The sequence below is a fragment of the Pygocentrus nattereri genome, chromosome 2, assembly GCF_015220715.1.
Source record: "Pygocentrus nattereri isolate fPygNat1 chromosome 2, fPygNat1.pri, whole genome shotgun sequence".
NCBI classification, from domain to species: domain Eukaryota; kingdom Metazoa; phylum Chordata; class Actinopteri; order Characiformes; family Serrasalmidae; genus Pygocentrus; species Pygocentrus nattereri.
In genome coordinates, this window is record NC_051212.1 from 51,018,821 (window position 1) to 51,043,120 (window position 24,300).

At 41.8% G+C, this 24,300-nt stretch overlaps 1 protein-coding gene across 1 annotated transcript in view; it reads right to left on the reverse strand.

Moving 5' to 3' along the window:
• The window catches only part of tbl1xr1b (tbl1x receptor 1b), a 27,737-nt gene extending 11,287 nt beyond the window's left edge, over nt 1-16,450 (reverse strand). Inside the window, exons 1-3 of the mRNA XM_017714662.2 lie at nt 16,270-16,450; nt 9,446-9,514; nt 3,236-3,336 (exon numbers count right to left, since the gene is read on the reverse strand). Coding sequence (XP_017570151.1) covers nt 3,236-3,293 — 58 coding nt within the window. The 5' untranslated portion in view covers nt 3,294-3,336; nt 9,446-9,514; nt 16,270-16,450. The remainder of the gene's footprint in view (nt 1-3,235; nt 3,337-9,445; nt 9,515-16,269) is intronic.
• Between the last annotated feature and the right edge of the window lie 7,850 nt (nt 16,451-24,300).

Sequence of the window (24,300 nt, forward strand, 5' to 3'; positions counted from 1 at the left end):
ACTTATTGCCGAAAACGTCTGATACCATAAATGGACAAGTAACCAGACAGCGAAGTGTAAAAGTCAGAATTCACTGTTTTGGGAAAACCACTGAAAGAAAATTAGAGAGGACTCATTTTCCAAAAAACAGCATGTAAATAGTCTGGGAAACTGGAGTCTGTGTTTAAGAAGTGTGCCCCAATACTGAGAGGGAGAGCGAGAGGGGGGAGTGGGAGAGAGAGTGAAAGGGAGTGAGAGAGAGAAAGAGTGAAAGAGACAGAGAGAGTGAGAGAAAGAGTGAGAGAGAGAAAGACTGAGAGAGTGTGTTTAAGAAGCTACCTGTTAGCTGTCTCTGCTAAGCACTGTAATGCCAGCTTTACTGCATGATTCTTCTCCTTCTTCTTGTTCTACTTTAGGTTAAGTTCAGCTGGAGTAAACGGAACCAAAATGAAAAGCCGCCATGGTTTTGAACTTCAACATGTTTCATAGTGATTCACAACACAACAGCCAAGCTAACGTGACTGGGTCTTACTCTAGAACAGTTACCTCTAACCTGGGGAGAAAGTTCATCTGATCGCTGTCTACAGCTGGAAAACCAGATCAGAAAAGGGAATAATGTCTATACATAATGCTATATTCACATTTACTGTTAAAGCACAGCCCAAAGCACAGCCTTTAAAATGCAACGATAGAGCAAATTCCCCGGCATCTTTGCTGCAATTTATTGTTCTGATTTAAATAGTTATAGTAAAATGTGCAGTAGTTTCTGCACAGCTCCAGTGCGCTTGTGGTTAGCTGAATTATGAACACTCCAGTCAATGAAAAATGCCTCTTTTTTTAATGTGGACACAAAGACATGGCTTTGGAAACCACTTGCAGCCTGACGTTTCTTCAGCAGGGAGCGCAATGAGCACACAAGCAGCTATGAATCTACACAAGAAGGAGCTCATGAAAAGCAACACATACCGACAGGTGAAGTAGTTCTAAAGCTGTAGGGTTACTCATTATTACTTTATTTAACATGTAATTTTATTAAATATATCGTTTAAAAATATATTAAAAATCCCCAGAGCCGACAGCACGTGACTGAGTTGTCCTTGAGCGAGGCACCTAACCCTCAACTGCTCCCTGGGCGCTGCGGATAGGGCTGCCCACCGCCGCCCTAGGGTGTGTGTGCGGTGTTTCACTTCACAGATGGGTTGGATTGCGGAGGTGAAAATTCCCTGTTGTGGGACTTAATATTAATCTAATCTTTAAATAAATAAATAAACCATTTACACTAAAAACCATGTGGAAAAACCATAGATGATTGACAGCCTAGACCTACCCAAGATTATTAGGCATGACGGTAAACTTTGGATGTTTTACAGACTCTTTCCCAAGGTGAGGTCTTCTATATCACAAGGAAATGTGTGTATATGCACAAAACCTCTAAGACAAGAGACAAGAAATCTAGCACATTACCAACAAGAGGCCATTTGGTGGCACGCTAATAATCTAGTTCTTGTTCGAGAGAGAGCAGGAGGGGGCAGCCACGGGGGGCCGAGAGTCCACTGGCAGGTCAGTGACAGGTTTCGCTAATCTGATACATATTTGCAGGGGGCTGGACAATTAGCGAGTCTTTACTATTGAACTCTGACCCATGAAACACACTGATGCTGTTCACACATGGCCGTTTACCGTGTCTCGAGCATCAGGATTACAACCGGATTAGAGATTAACCACATGAGAATGCATATATAAACGCACCCGAGACATGCTATTAAAAAGACTGCAATCCAGTCACTTAAATCACCTCAGGAAGGGAGACACCAACGCAGGCCGATTCCGGGCCGAGGCTGATGTATACGTTTCTATAAAAATGAAAAATAACCAGTAGATACGGAATTAACATCTCAGAAAATTGGCACATTTGTTTACGTAGAGTAACGAATGCAATAAACGACACAGAATGTATATTTTAGTACAGCAGCCTAAAGATACACAACAGTACAGCGGGCCCACGGTTTGGTTTGCATCACGGTTTTTAGGTTAGTTCTGGCCACGGAAGCTGATTGGTTGAGAAGCGTTTTAACCGTGCTGTTATTTCACAAACACCATCATTCCACTGAGACGCCGTTGCTAAGCAACGACTTTGACAGCTGTAGGAGACGCTCAAGCCATTTAAACATTTTTACTTCTTACTTTGCCACAAACAGAAAATGGACGCTAAAGACCACATCTGACCGACAGCCGATTTGGTCCGACACTGAAGACGAGACGACACTAAATTCCCAAACTGTCGTCACCACTGAGCAGCTTTTCAGTCGGCAGCTGTGACAGAAGAACATCTGAACAACCTGGAATCAGCCAGAAATGAACACCACCATTCACCAAACGTGTGGTCTGATCTTCAGAGTCGGACCGAATCAGACAGAGCCGTAAAACTGACCCAATAATAAACAAAACAGCTGCTCAGTGGTGACGACAGTTTGGGAATTCAGTGTAAGGAGCTGAAGAACGAACTGTCGGCTGAGCAGCGAGTGGGCGGAGCTCGTTACTCTGACGTAGCAACAAGCAGCTGGTTAAGGAGCTCTAATTAGGAGGAAGGAACTGAACATTAAAAAATACTAAACGTCGTTCACGGCCAGTTTATTCATCTCTTACTGTATTTATTTACCTGTTGTATTAAAGCAGTAAAGCACTCCAGGTCGTGCGTTTCCGCCAATAACGCCATGGCTGTGTCGATCTACAGCGACTAAATCACAGCCGTGATGTTATTTCACGATAACACACAACCTCGACTGTTCTATTGCTTAAGCATCACGTAGAGTGGCGCTCTATCATTGGATAGAATGAAGAAGTGAGCAGTTAACTGAAGACGCATTTAAACACACGTGGTTAGAATCCATCCATACACAAGGCGCATGAAATGAACCGTAAACAGGGTCACCGTCAACCCCACAGCAAGTTCAGAGCCTTTTATCCATGAATCCATTGCCTGATTTTCTTCCGATAAGGGTTGCAAGTCAACTATCAATGCCTATAAACTGCTGTGGGGCTTCACACAGAAGAGCAATAACTGCTACAGCCTCTATACCAGTGTTCCTGTCCAATGAGAGCAGATGGACAGTTGTTCTCTTTTAGAAGCAGCACATTCACTGAGCTACTGAGGGTGTAAAGGGCCTGTGGAAGTAAAGGGCATGAGAAATCCTGGTCTTACACAGGGGCTAAGCTTTTAAGCCTAGACTCAGTCTGTTCAGGAGCAGTCTCTTACCCGACTCCTGCAGGTATCTGTACACCAGGAAGTTGACTTCATCGCTGCTTATGCTCATTTTGGATCCTGGTTAAACCAAGACGTCAGGGCAAGAGGGAAGCCTGGGAGAGAAAAAGAAACGCACATTACATCCACATTCAAGTCATGAACCATTACACTGGAAGGAAGCGATCACTAACCACAATGCAACCTCTTTCATACCTAATATCACAAAAGACTGCAAACAATACCCAACAAATGAATGCATACCATAATCTCTATAGCAACAACATCACATCTCTAGAGAAAGCAGAACCTAGTATCGAATACATCGTATGCAGATGACACCTCACCTTCCTTTAACTTCATATAATTGTCCCTGTACTGGGCTCCAATGCTCAGTCACGCTCAACCAAAGCAAGTTTCTGAACAAAAACTGAAGAGAACAATGGAGAGCGAATCTTGCTCTCGTGTCTCGTTGGGTGCCCCTGGCCGAAGGCAAATTTCCACTCGTTCACTTGCGAGTGGAATTAATTACAGCTCCTTGGTAGAGGCTGTGTACTGTACGCATTCTAGCCAGCAGCACTTCTAAAACTCTTCACATAAAAGATAACAGAATGAGGTGTTTGTGAACAGAGAACTTTGAAAATTCTCTTTTGCTTAATCGTACATGCCAGTCTGGTAAAGAGTGAATGGAAGTTAGTAGCCAGCAATTAGTAAGACAGAATTTGCATGTCAGTTGGTGGCTGTTTATGTTCATTTACACTCACCGGCCACTTTATCAGGTACACCTTGCTAGTAAAAGGTTGGACCCCCTTTTGCCTTCAGAACTGCCTTAATTCTTCGTGGCAGACTTTCAACAAGGTGTTGGAAACGTTCCTCAGTGATTCTGGTTGGTTATTTGAGTTCCTGTCGCCTTTCTATCATCTGGAACCAGTCTGCCCATTCTCCTCTGACCTCTCACATCAACAAGGCATTTTCGTCCACACAACTGACCGCTCACTGGATATTTCCTCTTTTACTGACCGTTCTCTGTAAACCCTAGAGATGGATGTTCTTCCCCGTTCTGATGCTCGGTCTGCACTTCAGTAAGTTCTTGACCACCTCTACATACCTAAATGCATGTGATTGGCTGATTCGCTATTTGCGTTAATAAGCAACTGAACAAGAAATTGTACCTAATAAAGTGGCGAGTACGTGTATATCGCATCCTAAATGGTTCATATCCTACATTTTATCTTCATAACATTTGCGTGTTTTTATATCATGCATGTGCATGTATATCTAAATCAGCTCCTTTTCAGCTTGGATTCCACATGTATGGATTGGGGAGGAAAGGGAACATAAAATTAACCTTTTCCATAATCTTGGCCTATAAACCTAATAACTTCAATGAAACTTCAATGAAAAAGATTCTATGTGAATCCTATTTGGGCCATTCTTCACTTGGAGCGGGGAAACCGTGTCACAAAGGTTGCAGGGCTTAAAAAGATGCTTAAAATATTAGGCACAGCTCCAAAAGTGGGTATGTACATTTCCACTGTTGAGCCAAGATCAAATAATACTTTCCCTTATGATTCTCATATTTGTCCTTTATCATCTTTTCATAATCGCTCTGCATCTGTAAAACAGCTAGTCCATAAAAAAAAATTTTAAAAATCCATTTTTAATATAAAACTATTTTTAAGAGATTTAGCTTAGGAATTTGTATGAAACAGACTCATGTTTACTTTATTATTAACGTTACACTACATTTAAAAATACATTTGTCACAGAGATTTTGGTCACTGCTGTGATCAGGACATTTTAACAGCATTCTCTGCTCTATTAAACGGCTTCTTTGGCTCGAGGCTCATCAGAGAGGAAGTATCTCACGGCCTGAGAATGTGAGTCACACTCCGCTCACTATACTTCATTAAGTTATTAATAATTTTGTTTATCAGGCATCTCATAACTTCTATGGGTCACTGGTGTTTTGTGCATTCAAGGCTGGTAATCAAAATCTTGTCTAAATAACGACAGTGACATCATTTTCATTCCTGATTTTGGATAGTTGCACAAGGCCAGCTGATCGCCAGCGAGTCAGCCGGTTTCCAAAGTCCTCAGTTTTAACAAGAATGTCACTGGAGTCACCGTCACTGGTGTTACACCATATTCATACAACACCAGAGACGGTAAAATAGGTTTGGAATTAAGCTCCTTTTAGCATATATGACACCAGGAGATGATCGTAGACATGTTTAGATGATTTAGTTTTGAGATGAAAACGTATCCACCTGAATTCCCACTCCAAACGGAGGATGACCCCAAATGACACTGTACTCAAACGTCCACGTCTGTTTACAACTCCTGAGATTAAGCGCATTAACCCATCTAAGCACAAACTCTGGCTGGGACCTGATGAAGTATCCGGCAAAGCTGCTTAAAGCATCGTTCAGCCCTGGTCCAACGCGGCCTTACGACGTGTCTGGATGAGATCGCACACATACATGCTCACTGGCCACTTTATTAGAAGCCCAAACCTTGTAGCTGTACAGTCAAGAGACTGTAGTTCACCTGCTGGTGTCTGCCATCCTGTAGCTCTCAATAAACGGAACGTTTCTGACCACAGAACCACTTTTGGCTGGATATTTTCGAGTGGTGGCCTAGCAGTGACACTGAGGTGTAAAAAAACACTGCTGTGCTCAGAATGATCCACCGTCCAAACAATGTCTGATATCTGACCAACGATGAATGGGTTAGAGCCTCTAATAAACTGCAGCAACGCAGGAGCTACAGGTACGGCTGAAAGATTCATCGTTTTTATATCAAATTCGCAATCTAATGGAGGGCGATTTTCAAATCGCAAGAGCTGCAATTTTTTTTTTAAATTAGAGCAGATCAGAGGGACAGTGAAGGTGGAGCAGTTTGGAGATAAAGCCAGAGAGGCCAGGTTGAGATGGTTTGGACATGTGTTGAGGAGGAATAGTGGATATATTGGTCAAAGAATGTTGGAGATGGAGCTGCCGGGTAGAAGGAGAAGAGGTAGACCTCAGAGAAGGTTTATGGATGTAGTGAAGGTGGACATGGAGATGGTTGGTGTGAAAGTAGAGGAGGCAGTGGATAGGGCAAGATGGAGGCAGATGATTCGCTGTGGCGACCCCTAAAGGGAGCAGCCGAAAGAAGAAGAAGAATTATAGCTTACATCAGAGATCACTAACAGGCGGATTGTGGTCCATGTGCGGACCCAGGCGCTCCCCTATATGGGCCTGGGCCTAGAACCGATAAACTAAGGAGAATTATTTACTTTATCGACAGAGTGGTCTTATTTTTAATCGGCATAACTTTTCTAGCCTTTACAGTAGCTTTAGCAGCTCGGGAGACTCACAGACCAATCGCATTCGCTGTAAATATCACGTGACGCTACCCAGCCAATCAGATCTGTGCAAAACTATGAGCACTGAGATTCATGTGAGTGGTGCGCACACAGGGGAGGGACGAGACAGGAAACAGCAGTCAGAGAAGAAAGTGAGTCAGAGGGAAGTTATTCCACATGACGTGATCTCAAAAGAGAAAACTGACAGTAAATGTTGTTGAAATGTCACTGAACTGGATTTGATTCGACATTCAGTTGCTGACTGCATAAGGTGTTAATGTAACTACTAAGCTACTTCAGTAAACAGCATATGAAACAATCATGATGCAAGCTAGCCATTGCGATGTTCTGGACATTTGCTTGAGGACATTTTCTCTAACTGGACCTTACATTACAAGACCCCTGGCCTACATTATCAAAAACATCTAGTTGTAAGAGGGAAAATTTAACCGAATAATGTAGAATTTAAGAACTGTCTAGATATGGTAGACCAATCAGAGGGAACCGTATCTCCATGTTTTGTGACATCACAACCACAACTTACTGGCAGTCTGGCTCACTATATTAAGAGGTGAGGCTTTAAGCAGGCAAAGCTTAATGTTCTGGTCATCAAAAAAATAAAAAACCTGTTCAGGCCCAGCTACAGGCTATTCGTGTACATATCACTGCTGTCGGAACAACCTCATATCTCCATTTTCTTCTGTTTTTCAGTTTTTTGTTGTTTTTCATAAAGTGCATCTTGTTCTTCACACTGGTCCATTGACTTGCATTAAAAGTAAGGTATGTTTTTTTTCCTTCTCCTGTAAAATTACTATTTTGGAGATTTTTCTTCCGACAACAGTGATCTGTTCAAAAGTTGGTAGACACCTCCTCTAACTTGTGAATTCAGCTTCTCTATGCTTAGTGGACATTACACTATTTACAAGCTCTCAGAATCACAACACAGCTTTTACTGCACATTTAACACTTTTGACCTGTGTGTAGTCGTCTTGGTTTGCATGTTATACACATGATTGCACAGAAGGCTCATACACACCACACAGTCCTTTACCCAGAGAGATCAGTGAAAAATTGGGCCTGATTAAATTCCACTGTATCATGGAAATAAAGGTCAATCACGTGTCAGTCTGGAGTTGGAGAAAGCTGCGGTGGTTGTTTCGGAAAGGAAAAAAAAACTGAAAGACTGAAAAACTGCTGGCACCGATGTTTACAAATCAACACAGTAGCGGTAGCAGTGATGGGGATACAGACACCAAAGACTGATATTATGAAGAACCTTCATCCGTAGACGGACCTCATTAACATTATGGCGTGCAGAGCCAACAAGCAGCGATAAAAAATGCTCATGGCAAAATCTGTAACTCCAGCATTTTATGCAAAGGCAGTAGTAATGGGTGACAGACCAGTTGGAACTTTTCCTAAGCTACTACTCCACCGATATCACAAATACACCGGATAATACATTTACATTTACGGCATTTGGCTGACGCTCTTATCCAGAGCGACTTACAATTGGATCATTTTACACAGGGAGGCCAAGGCGGTGTTAGGAGTCTTGCCCAAGGACTCTTATTGGTATAGTGTAGGGTGTTTTGCCCTGGTGGCGATTGAACCCCAGTCTACAGTGTAGAAGGCAGAGGTGTTAACCACTACACTAACCAAACCACAACCTACAAGTGGCACAAAACACGCTAACTTTAGCTATTCACCTCAGCGGCTGAGCCACGCTTATAATATAACAATAACCACTCATCTGCCGCTCAGAGTTGAATCTTAGCCCAGCTGGTTACTGAGGGAGGGAACGTTAGTGAGACATACGGAAGGAAATGCCAGTCTCTTGGGGTAATGACGGCCTTTAGTCTTGGTGTAGCCTTTAGCATATCAGTCCCCTATCTGGGACTGTACGTCCACTAGCCCCACCTGCGGTGCATCTTTGTGGGTCCGTTGCATTAAGCAGCAGCGGAGTCTTAGATTTGCTCAGAAATCTGCAGCTCAGTTACTGCTACTGTTAGCGTGAATGACAAAGTTACGAACCTCCAGCAGAGTCTGACACAGATGTGCCTTTCTATTGTATGCCTGAATGACTAAGCAAACAGTCCATATTTTAATACTTCTAAAGCTCACTAACTGGTGAACCATCTACAGCACATTCTCCATTAATCTGAAGATCCATTTCATAATGCAAATAATCCCTTAATCAAGCAATGGGTTCAAGGTTCTATATGGAACCTTTTCCGTTACTAAAGAACCCTTGATGAACCATCTTTAAGTGTGTAGACAAGGCGAGTCAGAACTGTTCACAGTGGTGGTGATGGGAACCAGACGTCCACCTCTAAAAGCTCCTTCACAGAAAGCCATTACTGAATACACTGGCTGATGTCTAATATTTGGTGTAATACATATTTAATCCATTTATTTTAATCTATTAATGGAGAAGGCATACATGCAGGATGTTCTAAGGCAAAATAGTCCCCAAAGAAAACTTGTTTTTTTCAGATTAAACCACTATTTTACCATCATCAACATCACATATAAAACTCAGAAGACACATAGATTCACTGGCGGTTTTGGATAGTGAGTGAAATGGCTATATTAGTGTTGTAGTCAAGGGGAATCCTGGTTCCCATCACCACCACTGTAAAGAAACCTGAGTCTGCAAGTTTCACACCAAACCACTCTGAATGGCTCTGTTTATACCTCAAAGCCTGAACTACACAATTTTTTTTTAAATCGGTGCAATTCAACTTTAAATATGAGACCGTTTGATGTTTCTGAGCTGCTAATTTCAAAATGCTCACATTATTTACTCCATAAATTAGACTTATAATGAACGCAGAGAACCTCTAGGAAGGTGAACAACTGTATGTGGAACTTACCATGAGATCAAGAGTGGATCATTTGCTCACACCCTCGCTATCCATGGGAGCAGAACAGAATTCTTCAACCTGATTGTGAGAAAAAAAAAAGAGAAAGTGACAGTTTTCAGTAAAATAATAATATGACCAAAAAAAAAGCATTTTGCAGGACGCACAACTGATTTAACTGGTCACTCACTGGTAGAGCTCCATAGAACAACCACAAGCCTCAGCTCTTACGTGTACACAGTACAAACAGCAAAGCGAACTGTGATTAAAAGGTCAGATATAATCTGATCGTTTGATCCCACGTCGTAACACCTTATGCGCCACAGTATCTTGCTTTTAAAGTCGTACCTCAGCGTTACAGTGAAACCGTGTGGTAGCAGCTCATAAGAGTGTCAGCGAGAGAAATTGGGTCACTCAAACAACTGTTCCCCTACGTCGCTGATCAAATTACAGATTATAAACCGCACACGAGAAACCACATCATTCATTCATCCTACGTTTCCAAGTCAGTCAGGCCGGGCTGGTCCTCTGGAGCACTTTCAAACGGCTTCTGCCTTCTGTTTAATGTGGCTACGAAGCCTAGCCTGACAAAATAAAGACGGAACATAATAACTACCCGCCATCTGTCATTGATAGCCTAAATGGAGTGAGGGGGAGTGTGTTTACAGCAGCTCAATTTTACCTACGGTCAGTTAACAAAGTATCATGCAATCAGTTTGCATAAAGGTGGACAGTCACCAGCTCCGATGACTTTTACTTACACCGATCAGGAATAACATCATGACCACCTCCTTGTTTCTACGCTCTCTGTCCATTTTATCAGCTCCACTTACTGTATAGCTGCACTTTGTAGTTCTACAGTTACAGACTGTAGTCCATCTGTTTCTCTGACACTTTGTTAGCTCGTAACATAGCATATGGATAAAAACCAAGCCACAATGACTGGAATGAGCACTAAAAAGACATGTAGATGCTTTAGATGTGCTTCCAGGAGACACCAGGACCTGCACGTCTCGAGTTCAGAACATTTCAGGGCACGATGTTTTATAAAAACTACTAAGAGTGGCTGTCAAAGCTCTTGGATAATAAACTCACGCATAAATATGGAGCTCAAAACGGCTTCACCAGCTTATCTGAATTTAATGTTCCACCTTAAAAGGTGCTGCAGTTACACTGAAGCGCATTAAACACAGGACGCATTTCGCAAGTTGGCAAACACGAAGCCAACATGCATCAATTTACCTCAATAAATGATCCTTAATCAACAAACACCTCAAACCTTCACTTGGAGCTGTTTGTTACCGAGCAGCTCATATGCAGTGAAGCTATTACCAGCCATCGTAGCTGTTGAATGCATCCCATTGGCTGATCTAACGCTGCGTCCCAAACCACAAACTTCTGTACTTCACCTGTGACACTAGTGCACTTCTAATGGAATATGCTCTATTTTTTTATTTTTTTTGCATAGTATTTAGTTAGTTTAGTAATTTAGCTAGTATGCAGTTTGGAACATGAAAATAATAACGCAGCTGGGAATCTCAGCCATTATAATAATAATAATAATAATCTTTATTTGTATAGCACCTTTCATACATACATGCAACTCAAAGTGCTTTACAGAATAAAAAAAAAAAAATTTGATTTCACACTTTCGTTGGTCATCAGTACAACTACAAATCAAATAAAATCAACTCAGTGCACTCAAATATACTGAAAATGTGCTTTAAAAAATTAAAAAATGTTTAAAAAAAAAACTTTTGCTGGATCAGTTATGCCTTTATCTCATTACTTATCATTATAAACAGCCACACATAAACCTATTCAGCCTATGGCCGTCTAGCTCCGCCCACTCACACTGAAGTTATAAGCAGTGTTTCTGTCTGGACCGCTTCTTGAACGAGGCACTTTACAGGGCAGCCAAGCAAAACCGAGATCTTTTACATATATTAATTTTAAAGGCGGAGATCAAAACAGAGACGATGAGAGGTTATGAGTGGATTCAAGCAGGAGGTAATGAAGCTGCATTGTGGGTAATGATGCCAGACAGATGGAAAGCCTTTTGATACAGCTCAACTATCTCAACTATGTGGTTCAGTGTTTCAACACATTACCACAGGATAAACCGCCAAATTGTTAGACAGCAAACTCATCACATTGATGCAACTAATCATATTACATCATCTTAACACCTGATTTGACCGCTGATATCAAGCCGTTAACCAACAAGCGACCGAATTTGAGTTGTGTTACTACACCTTTACTAAAATATCGAACGACTGTGTTAAACCGCCAGCTGCCTCGTTTTCCATCTAGCACTTCGTGGTCTTTATGGCTACGTTTACACGGCAGGCAAAAGTGGCCTCCCATTTGAGACGCTTCCATATGTGGTACTGGAATCTGACTCAGTCAGAACAGTCAGATCGGAATTCACGCGACTTTTACGTCAGGACAACTCGACATTTGTTATCACTTCGCGCCGCTGAGACTCGTAAATATTCAGGCTGATGTTTCTGTACCAAAAAAATGAGAAGAGACTCATCGCAGCCGCTCGGTGTTTGAAGAGGTTTCGAACAGTCTAGACAATCCGAGGACCCGAACCGAAGAAGTGAACCTGGCCGAATAACGTGCCCTTTTTACAGCAAACTCGAACATACTGGGGGTGATGAGTCCAGCTGTCAACCACTGGAACTTCATAATCGCTCCTGCGATGCCGGTGAAGACGAAACCGGGAGTGACTAGTTTTCTGATTGTTTACCTCTGGACGAGCCAAGTATTGTTCTTTTGCGCATACGGGTCGGTCTGGAAGCGCGATCTGTTCAGACTGATGTCGCATAGAGGTCACATTTAAAAGATTGTGTGAACAGCCAAACCAAAACAAATCGGATTTGGTGAGAAAATCAGATTTGGGCCACTTTGACCTGCTGTGTAAACGGAGCCTATGTTACATAAATAAGCATCTGATTTTTCCATTCATGAATGCTAGTTTGGCCGGTTATCCTCTTAAACTCCTCGAGACCACCGGTGGCTTCAAAGCGCACTTGGTCATGTTCTTCATAACGTTCATATTCCATAAGCTCCATTCAGAAGCTGGGCGTCGTGTGAGGCTGTAGCTCTTCTCTCCAGTCTAATAGACTGTGATGCCATTTTAAACCCTTATAATAAAAGAAGCTGAACTTTGTTTTTCTACTGAAAGTCGACCCGTTTTTGCCCAAATCTGGGCTCTAAACTATAAACAGACGGCGTCTCTTCAGTGATCTGCTCTGGAAACATTACTTTAATAAAATAACACAAAGAGCGTCTGAGATTTGTGGCCTTATATTAAATTGTAAGCGTACAGCGATGTGTGATCATGAAACATGTTCTGTTCATTTGAGGGGAGCTTTAAAATAAATAAATAAAAACTTGCATTTATTTAATGCAGCTACTGAATAATTTGCCTTATGATTTGTTCACGTAAATTCAAACGGAAAAACACAAAATATACCCTGGAGAATAAGAGATTAAAGAGCAAATAACATTATTTCTATGGTGACTTTGGCCAATAGAAAGTGCTTCTAATAGTGATTCTATGCGTTCATTTAGCTCACACAGTGTAAGCTTCAGGTTTTTAAAAAAAAGGCTCATAATTAGGAAAATAATTAGAAATTAGTCAGTTTGACTAGAATTTGAACCAGCCACAAACAAATAAATAAATAAATAAATCATGATATGTGCATTTGTACTTAACCTAACTTTCTTCTAGAGGTGGGCGATATCATTTTATTGTTATTCTGAAAAAAGAAACGCGCTTCTCTGAACATTCCTCGGATATCGCCAGTGCTTCAAGAACATCGAACAACCACTCGGTACAAACAGAGCACCATTAGTCCACATAATTGATTTAGAGCAGCGCGAAGTGTTGAATAAAATCACTTTCTGCATATTTTAGATGTGGCTCTACTAGCGAATTGCGTCCGTCTATGAAATTTCAGAAAAATACTTTTAACTACGGTAACATGATATGAGTCACACTAGCCACGTTTACATGCAGCCTGATAATCAGTTAATAATCCGACTAATAGCTCAATTGGAATGGAATACGTCCATGTAGACACCTCAGTCGGAATAGACTAATCCGATTGAGGCCATATCGGAATACAGTTTCTATCCGATTGAACGAGGTGGGTAAACCTCAAAATAATCCGTTAAACAGAAGAATAATAGCCGTGTAAACGCCTGAATCCGATTACTCTCCAATCGGAAGGTGTGCGAACGCTGTGCGCATGCGCGTCGAGTCACAGCGACGGGTTTATACCGTTGAACACGGCGGGAACTGAAACTGGTCTGCAGAGGAGACGAGGTTTATACTCTGAGCTTTAAAAGACGGCGGTGGGACGGACGTCCAGCTTGTGTCTCCGAGCACGACGTCTTCCTTTATAAGTGCATGTGAAGGATGTTTTTCTGAGTCTGACGTCAGTTTAAAGCCATTAAAAACAAGCGCGCCGACTGGACGTCACGTGATGTTCGCCGTCATGGTAACGGTTATTTTAAGCGCTGCTCCACGCATGCGCGTCATTCTGCATCAGATTACTTGTAGTGGGCATGTAAACGAAGATTTTCATCAGATTGTTGAGCAGAGTGAGAATAAACCCCTCAGTCTGAATCTGTAATCCGACTGTATTCAATTGGAACACAGCCACTGTTCACTCCTACTGTAGGCTTGTGAGATCATATGCAATATTTAAGCAACAGAACAGTCGAGGTTGTGTGTGACCGCAAAATTACATCACGGCTGTGATTCGGCCGCAGGCACGAGCCAAAGGTGGTGATGTTATTGGCAATAACATGTGACAGGGTGCTCTACTGCTTTAATACAGCAGTTAAATAAATACAGTAAGAAATGAATAAACTGGCCGTGAACGACGATTAGTATGTTTTAATGTTCAGTTCCTTCCTCCTAATTATAGCTCCTTAACCAGCAGCTTGTTGCTACGTCAGAGTAACGAGCTCCACCCATTTGCTGCTCAGCCGGCAGTTCGTTCTCCAGCTCCTTAGACTAAATTCCCAAACCGTCATCAACGCTGAGCAGCTTTTCAGTCGGCAGCTGTGACAGAAGAACAGCTGAACAACCTGGAATCAGCCAGAAACGAACCCAACACCATTCGCCAGACGTGTCTGATCTTCAGAGTCGGACCAAATCAGACTGAGCCATAAAACTGACCCAATATCAGGTTCAGCTCAGTTTGATCATTTTTGCCAGATCAGTATTAATGTTGTTATGTTCCAGCCGGTCTGTGAAGCTTCTTACAGCCCGTTTAGTTTGGCGAATGTGACGGCAAATGCACTGTAGAAGCTATGACCCCTGGTTCCTATCACCACCACTGTAAAGAAATACTGAGTCTCTAAAATCAACCATTTCACCCCAAAGCACTTCATTGACTATTTCCATTATACCGACTGACTTAAGCAAATTCTGAAAATCCTGTGTAGTTCCCCTTTAGTGGATGAACACAGGAGCCAAACTCATGCATGTTCTCCAGTAAATGTTAAAGGGGAACTCCACAGATTTTTCAAAAATAAGTTCTATAATTAATAATCATCGACATAATTTACTGGTTGCACTGCCAATAAAGTCATTCAGAGCGGTTTGGTGTGAAATGCTCTGTTCTAGAGAAACTTACGGAGTCAGAACTGTTCACAGTGGTGGTGATGGGAACCAGACGTCCACCTCTAAAAGCTCCCTCACAGGAAGGCACTACATTATTTGGTCACAAGTATGTGACCTGCTCTCTGAGGCACTGGTCTACGCAAGTCTTGCAGTAAGAATTTGGCCTAAATCACCTAGTTTTAAAAGACATTGCATGGCGGAGAGGAACTTGGATGTTGTTCTAAGGCAAAAGAAAAGTCCACAAAGAACCATCATCAACACAAAAACTCAGAAGGCACATACAGGTTCACGTATGTTTTTGTTGGATAGTGAATAAAATGAGTACATAGGCTACAGTTGGTTTTGTTTACATCACAACCACGAATAATTTAGAGATTTCGGTGGACTTCCCCTTTAAGGGCGCACGGGTGCGCTGAAGGGAGTCTGCGTTAGTAAGAAAACGGGTTCAGCGACGAGCACTACGGCAACTTTACGAGTTAATCCCGCTGTTAAGCAGGAGTTCGTGCGTCGCGGTACCTTAAATTTAGGCTCACTCCTGTCCAAATCCCTCACTTTTCAGGGTCTGAAGAGACTTTTTTGATCACTGAGGGTGGCGCCCTACATAGGGAGCACGGAGCTATTGGGGACACAGCCTTTGCCAGCGCTTCTCGCCCGCGGCAAAGCCTCGGAAAACACAGACACACAAACAGGCCCATCCCCCACGCGCACTAGCTACCCACATGCTAACGGCTAACCGATAGCTTACGAGCTAGGCTAACTTAGCAAGCTAAGCTAAGCCGAGTTCCCTTCGCCGTAGCTCATAAAAACGTCCGAACCCAGACGCGGAGCCGCCAAGGCGACGTTTTCAGACCGAACGGAACAAAAATGCGACGCAAACTCTCGAAATGTTAAGACACGGGTGGAAAATGGGTCACGGCGAGCTAACGCTAAGCTAAGCTACATTAGCCTTAGCCTGTTAGCCGGAGAGTGTTTACAGGACGAAGCTTCTCGCGCACCAGCTTTCTTGTCCGAATTCCCCCGTTCCACCTTAAACGGTGCAGCAGTTCCATTCTGGCGACTCGGGAGCCTCAATGTAACCGCCGCTCCATTTAAGGTGGAACGGGGGAAACGCGAACAAGACGGAGCTGCCGAATAGGAAGCCGACTTCAGCCTCGTGTTTACAGGCCCCGCTGACACTTAAAGCCCTTACGTTTTAAATCCAGACCTCGCAGCTCCAACCGGTCGCCGCTCTCTCACCCCGCAAACGTCCCTCCTCACGCAGGAACCGCGGATATCTCCCGGTTTAAGGGCAGAAAGCGCCGCTGTTCGCGGACATTTAGAGCTCGGTGGTGTTGAGCGGCGCAGAGGAGCGGAACGGCCTCAGGCGCTCGGGACCTTCCGGGCGAAAAGGAGGGAGCGCGCGCAGGGGAGAACGCGCGGTTTCCTGCCCGCGGACTACAACATAAACAAATACACTGGAAATAAAAACAAACAAACAAACAAATAAATAAAATGATCATTTGCTGCATTTACAAAAAACTAAATATTATTATTAAAATTAAACGCGTTATTACGCATATTACCTATAATAATAAATAAATAATAAGCATTCTACCCAAGACGCTTATGACTGCATAATAAAGCCTTTTGTGTTGTAGATGTTTAGTTTTAAGAATGTCCCATTTATTTATTTATTTATTTAATAGTAATTCTGCAAGCACTACCTACCTGCTGAGATCTTGGCTTATTTATTTATTTATTTATGAAATAATAAATTGGCGCCACATTTTAGAAGGACCCAATTTATTTTTTAAATTTTATCCTATTTATTTATTTATTTATGTATTAGAATGCCACGTCCTGCCCTATGTTGATTTAATTTTATTTCATTTTCTGAAAAAATTGGCTCCTCATTTTTAGGTACCCAATTTATTAAGTTTCTTATTTATTTCTTTTTTTTGTTTACAGAATTTCACGTCTTTTTTTAACACGTAATTTTTGAAAATGATCACATTGATAAAGTTAATAAAAGTATTACTAAAAGGATAAATCAGTGGGTGCTGGTTCCTGGCTCAGTACTCGGGCCCAGTTCGCTGCCTGCGGGCTCGTTTTCGCTTGTCTGGTCACTCGCGGTCGGTGGGCGGGGCGCTGCTGGCATTAGCCCCGCCCCCTACTCTCCTCTCCTCGGCTCATTCAGGCTTCTGAACGCGGCAGCCGCAGCCGCGGCGGTCTGTCTGTCTTTAGCAGGGCTGTGAAAACCCATTCCTCGACCCGGTTTTACCGTAAATATCTAAAAATACGAGCCCAGTGGCCGCAGAACTGTCAAATACAACCATCAGTCCTAATTACGAACGCTTAAAGCTGAACTGTGCTCCAGACTCCGAAACTCAACACGGTGGAAAGTATTCCCCAAGTGTCAGTGCATGAGTCTTAGCGTCAGTGAGCCAATGAGCGTGCTCGGTCCAAAAATGCAGACTGCTGATTGGCTGATAAACATCAGCCGTCACTTTTGTACAAATGCAAGTGGCAACAGCGGCTCTAAAATAGCTAGTTTTCAGTATTAGGTAAATTGCTATGCCATTCATTTGAAAGACCAAGTCATTATTTTCTCGTGATTTTTCGTCTTTCTCCTTATTTTTTATATACAGATATTTATATTTATATTTTCAATTAAAAAAAGAAAAAAGAAATGTCATCTCAAAACACTGATTTAGTCTCCCAGAAGAATGAATAATGTCTAAGTATCTCAAAAACAATGACGTAGCATCTCAAAATATTGAGATGATATCTAAAAATCATGAGATAATATCTAAAAATCATGAGATAATATCTTAAAATCATGAGATAATATAAGGGTTTAGTGTCTCAAACGTATCCCAAAATAATGTCTTAGCATCTTAAAATAATGACTTAGTATCTCAAAAAAATGAGCTACTATCTCAAAATTGTGACTTAGCATCTCAAAATATTGAGATAATATCTCAAGATAATGACTTAGTATCTCAAAAATAATGAGATACTGTCTCAAAAGAATGACTTAGTATCCCAAAATAGTGAGATAATATCTCAACGGTTTAGTATCTCAAAAGAATGAGCTAGTGTCTCAAAATAGCATCTTAACATGATGACTTCGTATCTCAAAATAATGACTTAGTATGGTAAAATAATGACATAGCGGTTCACTGTGTAACGAAAATATAATCAATAATAATTAGGTGATGGAAATTTTTTTTATTCTAAGTGGTGGGATACAGATATACAGGTAACAACAACCTAGCAACCACCTGGGATGCCATAGCAATTATCCATCAACAATCTGCTAACCGTATGGGATACCCTAGAATCCACCTACCACTTCGTGGCTGAGTTGCTGTCGTTCCCAATCGCTTCCACTTTGGTATAATCCCACTGACAGTTGACTGTGGAATATTTAGTAGTGAGGAAATTTCACAACTGGACTTGTTGCACAGGTGGCGTCTGATCACGGTACCACGCTGGAGTTCACTGAGCTCCTGAGAGCGACCCATTCTTTCACATGATTTGGATGGGTGACTGAATACTTTTGGCAATATAATGTACTATCCTGCTCTATTGCTGTAGTGTTATAACATATGATAACATCTGTCCATTCATAACACCTGTACTGTTTGAGTGCAACTGCTGTAGATTTGAATTCATGCTTTATAGTCATGTATATTAATGGTTTCTTCATGAAATTCAAAATCTGCCCATCGATTTCTATTGTAAGCGGATTTTGAGTGAAAAGGTTTCCAGCTCTTTTTTTAAATACAGAGAAACATATCAAACTCATTATCTGGGTTAATCAGTAGCACGTTATAGATGCAGAAGACAGGGATTAGGTTGAAAAATACTGCAATATTCCTTTAAATGTGACTCATCATTGTGCTTCCTGCCCACCGTCACTCCACCGAGTGGGCTGATAGAGGGAGAAAACAGGAGAGGAGCCAATTTACACAGCCTATCACACCTTGCGTCACGTGAAACATGTTACGTGCACCTCTCTGTGTGAGCTGTTATGCAAGCAGAGAAAGTGACACTTTGTGATTTGCTCTAAAGTGCCTGAAAATAAGGTGTCGGTTTCATCAGCAAAAGATGAAACACTTTATTTATACCAGTAGGACAACAGCAGGGCGCTGAGATGTGAGTTTTCTGATATGAACTGTAAGGCCCCCTGCTGCTAAGTCTTCTATTTTAGCTGGGAGTAGAGATAATGGAGCTCAGCGGGGGTCCTCAATTTTGTACTGAAATATTCATGAGGGGAAAAACACACACAGACACATTTTATAAGCTGTCACTAAAAAAACCCTACTCATCTGGACTTCTATCTTTCTTAAAATACGATTAACTTCTTTATCTCTTTAAATTAAACAGGCTTTTAATCATATATGAACTCCTTAGCAACACCCTAGCAACCACATGCAATCATATATGAACTATTGAACAACACCCTAGCAACCACCTGCAATCATAGATGAACTACTAAGCAACACCCTAACAACCACCTGCAATCATATATGACCTACTGAGCAACACCCTAGCAACCACCTGCAGTCATATATGAACTATTGAACACCCTAGCAATCACATATGAACTACTAAGCAACACCCTAGCAACCACCTGCAATCATAGATCAACTACTAAGCAACACCCTAGTAACCACCTGCAATCACATATGAACTACTAAGCAACACCCTAGCAACCACCTGCAATCATATATGAACTATTGAACAACACCCTAGCAATCACATATGAACTACTAAGCAACACCCTAGCAACCACCTGCAATCATAGATGAACTACTAAGCAACACCCTAGCAACCACCTGCAATCACATATGAACTACTAAGCAACACCCTAGCAACCACCTGCAATCACATATGAGCTACTAAGCAACACCCTAGCAACCACCTGCAATCATATATGAACAACTGAACAACACCCTAGCAATCACATATGAACTACTAAGCAACACCCTAGCAACCACCTGCAATCACATATGAGCTACTAAGCAACACCCTAGCAACCACCTGCAATCATATATGAACAACTGAACAACACCCTAGCAATCACATATGAGCTACTAAGCAACACCCTAGCAACCACCTGCAATCATATATGAACTACTAAGCAACACCCTAGCAACCACCTGCAACCACATATGAACTACTATGCAACACCCTAGCAACCACCTAGGATATTATACTAAAAACCCTTTGGCAGCCACCTCGGACAATACAGCAACAAGCTAACAACACCCTAGCAACTACATGAAACACTATGGGAACCATGTTGGAGGCCTTAGCAACCACTTAGCACTAGTGACCGTCTAAAATACCACAGCAATATTTCACTGTTTAAGCAACCAGTTCTTGGCAGTTATCACATGAAATGGTTAGAGACATACTGCCTGGTGTCTAACACATTGTTTTATGATAGATTTGTGATAAAGTTTTGGCTTAAACTGTATTTTAATCCATTCGCGGCGGAGTGTTGTACAGCAAAATAGTCCCCGTTTTGGATTTATGACTATTTTACCATCATCAACTTTGCATATAAAACTCAAAAGTGACGTGTAGGTTCACTGGTGGGTTTGGATAGTAAATAAAATGGTTATATACTGTGTTGTCGTCACGGTGACCCCCAGTTCTTATCACCACCACTGTAAAGAAATGAGTCTATAAAATGAATCATTTCACACCAAACCACTCTGAGTGACTCTGTTCACATCTTAACCAATGAATCAAGCGGCATTTTCGACGAGTAGGTGGAATTAATGTCTGACAGCGTGACATACGAGTGACTTCGGCCAGTTTTTCAGTTTGCAGCACAGTAATGTACAACAGGTTGGTCGGGTCATCATTTCCCTGGACGCATGTTGTCGATACAGCACCGTTTCGGCGAAAGCGGCACAGAAGCGGGTGTCATTAGCAGCTGGGGCAGGTCTGAATGTGGCCGCGGCTCAGGAGAGACGTGCTCTACATCTGCTCGGATACAGTCAGGCCAATAAAAGCTGTCTGCCTTGCCGTACCCTTGGCAACAGTGCGGATACTTGCTGTAAATGACCCAGCTAATTGAATGCTGGAACATACAGCAGGGAGAGAGAGGGAGAGAGAAACTGGAGCGCTCTGCAAGTCAGCCATGATTATTCAAATGTACTCCACATCTGAATTTAGAACAGGCTGTACTGCGGGATTTGAACAGTGGGCCAAATATACAACTGGAAACAAAACCCCGTGTCTGTGAAGATGCAGTGCATTTACCTGAGAGGTGAAAACACATTTTAAAGGAACATTACTGTGAGTTTCAGCTGAAGCTCTGTCTGCTGCGTCTGCATTGTGTGAACAATGACCACAAACAATAATCTCAATACATTTTTCTCAAGCTTAGAAAAAAGCTGAAAACTGCTGACCCAAAATTCTTTTATCATAGAAGTCGATGGGCCGTCGCCGAGTCTCATGAATAATGTTTACCTGTATATGACTATACTGGACAAATGACCACATTTGGTGGGTTTTAAAGTAAAAAGAAGGAAAAAAAAAGTAGAAAAGTTTCTACTTAAAAAGTAGAAAGTATAAAAAAGCAATTGTGGCGTGTGCAAAAGTTTTGACATCGCAAAGTCATGACTTAGTAACACCTCATCTGGCAGATATTACAGCTTTCAAATGCTTTTTGTAGCCAGCTATGAGTCTTTCTATTCGTTTTAGGAATTTTGAGCCACTCCTCTTTGCAGAATGCTTTCAGTTCTGCGATGTTCTTGGACCGTCCAAGCTCTAGCCCTCAGATTTCCAATGATGTTCAGGTCAGAAGACAGAGGAGGGCCATTTTCTTGTAGCTGTTAATAAAGGATTTTGAGGTATGTTGTGGATCATTGTCCTTTTGTAGAAGCCAGCCTCTTTTCAGCCTTACAGCATCAGTTTCTTGACTGACTGTGTCACATTTGCTTCCAAAATGTGCCCATATTTAGAAAAGCCATTGCTCTTTATACTTGTGCAAGGTTTCTTGTGTCTCTGACTGCCTCACAAACCCAAAGTATAATAGATCCATCCTGTGCTTAAGAGTTGGCAAGGCGTTCCTTACATCAAATGCTGTTGCAGTCCTAGGCGCTTGTTTCGAGGCATGGAATGAAAAGATGCACACATATGATAAAATAAACTGCTTTATTAGATCCAAACAGACGAACACACTGGCTTAAAGAAGGACAGAAACTAATAATTCAGCTGCTCGTGTGACGATGCTGCACAAAATGAAAACAACTAGATGGAAAATGTTGAAAATGAACAACAGATCCTCCTTTTTTAGTTTAAAACTTGACTAGATTTGTATGTCTGTGATGAATTAGTGGGCTCAAAAAGTTTTGCAGCTGTGAAAGAAGAAATTTCAAGTTTACTTACTGATTTGAAGAAACTTACAGAGTCAGAGTCGCCCGCAGTGGCGGTGATAGGAACCAGACGTCCACCTCTAAAAGCTCCCTCGTAGAAAGTTATTACAGGACATGGCTATGAGTACATAGCCTGACGGTTTTTTGTAGTAGTTTTGTGATGACGTTTGGGCCTAAAACATATTTTGATTAGTCCATTTAAGGGGGAGGGATACATGCAGGGTGTTCTAAGGCAAAATAGTTCCCAAAGAAAACAAATGTTTTTCCGATGTTCCAGTATTTTTGCCATCAACAGCATGACATATAAACTCAAAAGAGTCGTGTAGGTTCACTGGTGGTGTTGGAAAGCAAATAAAATGGTTATATTTGTGTTGTAGTCATGGTGACCCCTGGTTCCTATCACCGCCGCTATAGAGAAATCTGAGTCAGCGAGTTTCTCTACAATGAACCATTTCACACCAAACCACTCCGAATGACTCATTTTACATCTCAGCCACTGAGCTATACAGACATTTTGAAAAATCAGTGGAATTCCCCTTTAAGATGATTTCACTTGACAAGACATGAGTCAATTCCTTTAAAACAAGCTCCATGTTAGTTTCCAAAGTCTAGCAAATAGAAAAGCAAGACCTGTTCACCTTCTTGTATCGTGTGAGTGAACTTCTCTGGTTTAATGTATTAAGCACTGTAGAAAGACCATTCCGTTGAATTTATAGTCCCAAACTGGGTCAAATCTAAGGTTCACTTCCATTTTGACTCATTAAAACGCAACTAAACATTGTATCCTGCTTCAATTCCTCAACCACTGCACTCACTGCATTTCTATGCCAACAGAGACACCTAGTGTTACAAGACGGTACTGACTGCGTGTTTAATGTCTTCTTTGCAGTTTTTCAAAGAAATCTACAGGGATATTTTTTCCAGACCCTCCGAAGTTCAGTCTTAGAAGTTGGGTGCACTTTCTGCTTCTCACAGTCCAAGCAATCCGTGAGGTTCTTCTTGATCAACTACATGTCCTTTCAGACCCATAGTTCTAGTGGTCTTCTCACAGTGGAAGGACGGACAGAAACACCTGTGGATGTTTTCAGACCTGAAGCAGCTTGATTTTCTCCTCTCTCTCACAGATGGAAGCTTAAAGTGCTGTTAATCTGATAGGGACAGCATTGTTGTCTACCAGGTCTTCCGGGTGGTTGCTAGGAATCCTATTCAATCACTTTTGAACTCCACAGTGGAAACTCTGTCTAATCTCCTAAAACATGAATAACTTGTACTTAATGGCTGTTTTGGTTATTTATTTATTATTTTTTTAAACAAAAAAGGCTATGAATAGTTTGTTATTATTCAGTCCGGTCATTTTTTTTCTTTCTCTAATTATATTACTATAATAATTGTCAATTTACTTGATAACTAATATACTAATATACTGATAACTATCAACAGTGCAGCGACAACTGCTTTCACCTCAAGGCTTCTACTCTAACACTCCACCATGTGACAAGAGCTATAGTCTATTTACATCACTGGGGGACGTTAGGCATTGTGGAAGTCATGAGTGACCTATACTGGACACGTCTTGAGTCCTGCTTGCAAATCCCACAAAGTAAGGGTGCTGCTTCACCGAATGCTCCCAGTTACAAAATACCTACAGCTTTATCATGAAGGTTCAGCCTGTGTATATAGGTGTTACAGGCGTGAACAAAGCTTGAACCATCTAAAAAGAGGATGATGACAAGTGTTTCTCCAGTGGAAATGACTTGTACCATCAAGGCTTTTCAAGTTATCAAGGTATGTTACTTTTATTGCTTCAGTAGAACTGGTATTCATGTTACCAATTCATATAA